This window comes from Hydra vulgaris, chromosome 09 (assembly GCF_038396675.1).
Source record: "Hydra vulgaris chromosome 09, alternate assembly HydraT2T_AEP".
Lineage (NCBI taxonomy): Eukaryota > Metazoa > Cnidaria > Hydrozoa > Anthoathecata > Hydridae > Hydra > Hydra vulgaris.
Genome location: NC_088928.1, coordinates 4,425,001 through 4,432,500, shown reverse-complemented (window position 1 = coordinate 4,432,500; position 7,500 = coordinate 4,425,001). Strand labels below are relative to the sequence as shown.

General features: G+C 25.6%; 1 protein-coding gene across 1 annotated transcript in view; it reads right to left on the bottom strand.

Annotated features, from left to right (window-relative positions):
• The window catches only part of LOC100207009 (COP9 signalosome complex subunit 3), a 52,767-nt gene that overhangs the window by 37,450 nt on the left and 7,817 nt on the right, over positions 1-7,500 (bottom strand). Inside the window, exon 3 of the mRNA XM_065804544.1 lies at positions 3,393-3,442. Coding sequence (XP_065660616.1) covers positions 3,393-3,442 — 50 coding nt within the window. The remainder of the gene's footprint in view (positions 1-3,392; positions 3,443-7,500) is intronic.

Sequence of the window (7,500 nt, the reverse complement as noted above, 5' to 3'; positions counted from 1 at the left end):
GATTTTGCACGAGTATATTCTGTGTTTGCAGATAATAAGCCTGTTACTGTTTGCAAACCATACTTCTTGGCGATACTTGACATTAGCAGCGGTCGACTAAATCGTGTGTTAGTCAACCAACGGGAGAATGGTGGTGTGTCAGGCAAAGATGGACGAGGAAAATATGATCACAAGACACAACGCATTCATGAGGAACACATCACTCGCATTAAAGATCATATTCGCATGTTTCCCACATACGAAAGTCACTATACTAGAAGTCACAGTGCATCTCGCCGCTTTCTACCTGCTCATTTGACGGTATCCACTATGTACGATATGTATAGAGAAAAATGCATACAGGATTCAGTCGAACCCCAAAAAGAGTGCAATTGGGCATTCTTATTTGCCTAACGATGCAGATTTTGGAATAATTGAGAGAGCAAAACCAAAATCTACAGAGATCTTCATGCCAGAACAGTGGTACAAATTGATTGAGAACTGCTCTATGAAGAAGCGCTTCAGTGTTGCAAGATTAAGCACTGATAATTTCAAGAGTGTGGAGCCCTTATTGAAATTAATTACAAATCGGAAAGTGTATGAGAGTGATCAGAAGGTCATCTGGCTGGATATGCAATGGCTGCAACTTAGAAAGAACGAGCCATACAAACTGTTCTTTAAATACTCTTTAGATGATGACGCATCATTCAGTTTCATTTCGCTAGCGAAACGCGGACGTCAAACGAATCTTAGTGAAGTGAGTTTGGCTCCACTGTACTGTGGAGCAACAAAAAGCAAAGAAAAATACTCAGATCTAATGAAACTGGAACACAGCGGTCACAACAAGGATGTACTAGAAGATGAACTGCTCGATGACAGCGGCGATGATGATCAGTAAATTCGTGTGGTTTTAATTGTACTGTTTGTAATAATGAGGACTATTTTTGCCGACAATTAGTAAATAGTAATTGTGTTTTTTTACAACATAGTATGAATTTGTACTACTTGTCTTAATTTGAATTGCTATTGTAAACGAATAATATGAAATTTGTTCATGAGTTTACACCTAAATGATTTAGCGATTTGTTGATTATGTTTAGAGAAAAAATGGACCAAGTCCATAACTATTATTATATTATTAATAATTATTCAAAAATTTATTTGTGCATTTCACATATCTTGTTGTCTAAAAAAAAAGATTTAAAATGATACTAGACATCAATAATATTACATATGGCTGATTTATAATATATGCAAACACTAAGAACGCTTATTTCTAACAATATAGAAATATGAACTTGGTCCACTTTTACTCTTATGGGCTCAACTTGAGGGGGGGGGGGAGAATGGTTTAAGACCTTCCCTTTGTGTAATAAATTTTGAATTTTTAAAAATCTTGCTCATATGTTTATAGCAAAAAAAAATTACAGTAAAGCAAAAATGATTTCTTTTAAACTAAAATGTTAACTGTAAAAATACTATTAAATATTATTTAAGTACTAATAAAATACTATTAAATAACTGTTAAAATACTGGAATACTTAATTCCTAAAATAAAATTCAAAAGCTTTCTAATTTTATAGATATATTATACACAATTGTTCCATATACTGCCTACAAACTCAACATATGCTAAAGACATTTGTACATAATGCTATACAAATGGCAGAACTAAGAAGATCTTAGACCATTAAAAACTATAGATACGGCTTTAGCTATAAAGTGCTTATCAAAAAGTTAAGTAAAAAAAATTTTGCGCAGTGATGCCAATTTGTGGCAAAAATAAATTTTATACATAAAGTTTACTTTTGCATTTATCTTATTTTATATATTCTCATTTATCTTTATTTTACATTTTTTGATTAATTTTTATTATGGTGCATACAATTGAAAAAAAAGATATAAAACTCGCAAGAAAAGATATAAAACTCGCAAGAAAAGATATAAAACTCGCAAGAAAAGATATAAAACTCGCAAGAAAAGATATAAAACTTGCACGAAAAGATATAAAACTCGCAAGAAAAGATATAAAACTCATGAATAATAGTTTTTATTTATTACAATAGTAATAAATAAATAGTTTTAAAGAAACAACATATGTCATTACTATATTTTTCTTTATTAGAATATATCCCATTAAAATATATTCTATAAATTTTTATTAAAGAAATTTTCCTAAATAATTTAAATAAAATCTTACTTTAAGTTTGTTTTTACTAGTTTTTTGCCGCAAAATGATGTCACATACACAAACAAATTTTGGCTTCAACCATTTACAAAAAAGCTGCACCTGTCATTTTTAATAGTCTAAAAGATTTTAAATAAATACGTTGTTTAGGTGAAATGAACATTATAGTTTAATAATATGATCTGTTATGATTGTTGGCAGTTTTATTTCATTATAAGTTCTTTCTTGGTCAGAATTCTTAAATTATCAAGAGAGGGGCAAATCTAAAGTTGAAGTTTCAAAGTTTCTACTTGGATGAGACAATACATTTTATGTTTTTTCAACCTTGTCAAATTTTTAAAATAAGATAATATATATACAAAATTTAAAACAAAATAGCTTGAGCAAAAAAGACTTGTAATTATTAGAAAAGTTTTCTTATATCACAAACAATCCTGTATAAAACATTATAAGTGGATTTTTTACATTTGCATATAACATATGTGTTAATATATAAGCATTACTTTATACCTATGCAACAAAGCTGCGCTTATTTAGAGAACCCACTTGAAAAGTGTTGATTAATTGCAATCTGTATAAGAGTTTATAAAATGGTTTGCTTTTCAATTACATGCATAAATTTAAAAGATCAGTGGTTTAATGTGCTGTAGTTGTTGTTGTTTTTAAAGAGTTCAAATCCACCTCTTAACACAATATATTTTCCATTTTTTTATCTGGCCATTTATAGCAAAAAATGATAAAAAAATAAACATAGCAAAAAAGATTTGTTATTGTTAAAATAAACAAAGTTTTTTCTAGCTATAGGCATTTTTTTTTTCTTTTTTTTTTTTTTGCCTCCTCAGCAGCACCTTTCTGTCTTATTAAATTTTTTCTTTATTAAGTTTCAGACCATAATTTTTTTTTTAGACCATCCGCAGCTTATTAGGACTATTTACCTGAGAACATTAATAAAATAAGTGTCAAAATCATGACACATACTCAACAAATCTCTCATGGTATTTTGATGTTTTTAAAATTGTTAGCTTTTGTTAAAATCCTTTTATTTGTTATAGTGTACAATATCTTTACATATGTTATGTATATAATATCAATAAAACTTCAATAGTATTTTATTTTGGATTTTGGACAATTTTTTCGGGAAATGAAAGTTGATAAATTCCATAATCTTATTTATTTAAATCACTAAAAAGCAAATAAAATTTTTCATTGGAAATCTGTATCTTACCTGTTTAATTTCTATCAAACATTTAACCAAAACATGGCAAAGATGACAAACTAAAACAAAATAAATTGCTATCATTATAATTATTAAACAATTATATGAAACAATACTGATCCTAACCTATATATAAATCAAAATAACACTATGAAGAGCTCTCAAAAATCCTATATATATATATATATATATATATATATATATATATATATATATATATATATATATATATATATATATATATATATATATATATATATATATATATATATATATATATATATATATATATATAGGGTGAGGCATAAAGGACGGACATTTTTAAAACAATCATAAAATCGTTAAATATTAATTATAAATGTATTCACATACTCAGGTACATATACAAATAGCATTTGAAAATTTCAGATGTGGAAAACAACATCTGCCATGTGGTGTCCATTATCAGTGATGCATTTCCGAAGGCATTCTTGGAAGTTGGCATCCACACATTCCAACATAGCTCTGTCGATTTGGGCAACCTCCACTCGAATAGCTTCCTTTAGTTCTTGTATTGATGGAAATGAGCGTCATCACTCATGAATAAAATAAGGTTGTCGTTTTGCTCAATAATTGCTTCCATCTCATGTGCCAAATTCAGTCGCGCTGCGTAATCCCCGCGCTCCAACTGTTGCACAACGGCCAATTTATAAGGGTGAAAATGCAGTTTACATATCTTATATTTATAGCACTAGTATTAGTGCAAAATATGCCTTACCGAACGATTAGTGAGGGCAAGTTCGGAGGAATGTTTCCGAGCAGATCGACTTGGACTACGCAGCATGGCTTGCCTGATAAATAAGTAAATGCTTTAAAAGCCGAATTTAAATTTTATTTTATTTTAAAAACAAAACTAATACTAGTGCTATAAATATAAGATATGTAAATTACTAGTGCTATAAATATAAAATACTAGTGCTATAAATATAAGATATGTAAATTTCAAAAATATACTGATATATTTTAAAAACAAGTTCTGCTAATAACATCTTAAAACCAAAAATACCATAATTTTTTTTTGGATTTAGTAAGAAGTAGTAAAAATGCATTAGGTTTCATGGTAAATATATATATATATATATATATATATATATATATATATATATATATATATATATATGGGTACGTGCCAATCATGAAGCCCCTGGTGGTCTTTAGTTCACTAGTGTACCTCGTGTACGGAGTGCTTCAACCCAACATAAGATAGTGTTACGAGCGGGAACAGCTTGATTTCTGTGAATATTGAAATGACAACAAAATTCACATTGAACGGCTGTGATAGACTCGTTATTATTGACAAAACTGCCGTACGCAAAAACGCGATGTTCTATCGTCCAAGGCTCCATAGCTTCAATTGAAACGAAAATAAAACAAATGCTTAGACCTCACAAACATAACCCCGCCTACCTCACATCTCTCACTCAACCTAGTGGTGAGTTATAGCCACATCAAAAACGTCCGTCCTTTATGCCTCACCCTGTGTATACATATATGTGTGTATATATATATACATACATATATATATGTATACATATGTATATATATATATATATATATATTCATATATATATATATGTATGTATGTATGTATATATGTATTCTAGACCAGTTCAAAAAAAATATTTTTTAAAAATTAAGTGGCAAGATGTTTAAATGTTGGTAATTGTAAATAAAAAAAAAGTAAATCATTAAAGTTTCAAAGCATTATTCCAATATTTAGTAACAGCTCAATTAAGTTTACTTTTCAATGGGGTCATAAAATTAAAAAAAAAAAGTTCCTTAAAAGTAAGTCAACCTGGTACTCAAAAGAAGCAAAATAATATATAAATTTCAAAAATAATAGTTGTTTTATAAAAAATAAATTAAAATTTTTTTATTTTTATTAAAAACTTGTAAAAACGTACTTTTTTTATTTCTAGTTAAAAAACCATAGTTTTTGTGCATATAAATCTAAAATAATAATTGTAGTATGAAACTATCATTTTTTTTGAAATTTTTATATAATTTCGATACTTTTAAGACCCAACATGACATACTTTTGAAAAAACTTCTTTTTTCAAAATAATAGGGACCTGCTAAAAAGTATTTAAGTTTGCAATTTTGAACTAATTTTCCTGACCACAAACCACATCAAATTAAAGGGTAGCCCAAATAAAGTTCAAAAATTATTTTTTTTATATACAATTTTGAAATGGTCTAATAATATATATATTATATATATATATATATATATATATATATATATATATATATATATATATATATATAATATATATATAATACATATATATATATATATATATATATAATATATATATAATATATATATATATAATACATATATATAATATATATATATATAATATATATATATATAATGTATATATAATATATATATAAATATATATATAATATATATATAAATATATATATAATATATATATATATATAATATATATATATATAATATATATATAATATATATATATATAATATATATATATATAAATATATATAATATATATTAATATATATATTATATATTATATATATATATATATATATATATATATATATATATATATATATATATATATATATATATATATATATATATATATATATATATATATATATATATGTATGATATATTATATATATATATATATATATATATATATATATATATATATATATATATATATATATATATATATATATATATATATATATATATATATATATATATATATATATATATATATATCTTATCAAAAGTTGATGGCATATTAACTACGTAACTATTTAACAAAATATAAAAAGTAAAAATGTTATGTGTGCACTACCAAGATAATTTGCAATCCAGTTGTAACCTGCTGTTTTAACAGTTTTTTTAGCTGTATGTTGCTGTTTTGACTACTAATAATGCTTTTTTGACTACTAATAATGCATTAGACATAATTGTGCCAGTTATGTCCAATGGCATATCATTTTTCATTAAATGGTTGACATGTGTACGTAAATAATAAGTATCCACAGAAGAACCAATTCCATTTATTGTATTCCAAGTTAAAATAATATTTTAAATGCAACAGATATCAAAATTTTCTGTCCTTTCTTAAAAAGGCTTAGTTTTATTAGTTGCAGTTAGTTTTACTTAAATCCTATTTATCTTACTTACATTTATTTCCACCTTTTTTGTTTATGACACTCAATCCATCATTTTATCTTGTTGACAAATTAAAAAAAAATTATTTTTTAAAAATGCTTCAGGATCATTTTTACCAACAAAAAACCTCTTTCAAATTTTTTTCCAATGCCAATATAAACTTATATCACAGTCACAAGTCTTATAAAAAATACATTGCACTTCATAGAGCGGCTTTGCTTACAAAAATGATTTGTTTGTCTGAATATCAATCCCAGAATTCTAATTAGTAAAATTTTGTGATATCAACCAAACGGTACGCTATTAATGTGCTTTTGTAGTTAATAAAGATGTCAATACAAAAATAATCTTTCAACTTTGAGTTATAAATGTTATGTTTGGGTTTTCCCTTTGCTGTTAAATTTTATGTAGAAGAATTTCATTATATTTTTTATAAAACGAACCAAACTTTTATAATTGAATCAAAATAACACGATGAATAAGTAAATGCTTTAAAAGCCGAATTTAAATTTTATTTAATTTTAAAAACTAAACTAATACTAGTGCTATAAATATAAGATATGTAAATTTCAAAAATATACTGATATATTTTAAAAACAAGTTCTGCTAATAACATCTTAAAATCAAAAATACCATAATTTTTTTTTGGATTTAGTAAGAAGTAGTAAAAATGCATTAGGTTTCATGGTAAATGAAATCGAAATATTTTATTGAAAATAAAAAACAAACAAACAGAAAAGCGGTAACCTTTGTTTAACTACAATTTTTATTTTGTCAAAGGCCAGTTAAACTGAACTGTTTTAGGTAGCGGGAACATTTTTGTTATAAAAGGGAAAGCCCAATACAATTGTATGGTTGTGTAAACTGTTTAAAAAACTGCAGCAAGTACATATAAATCTCATTTTAAGA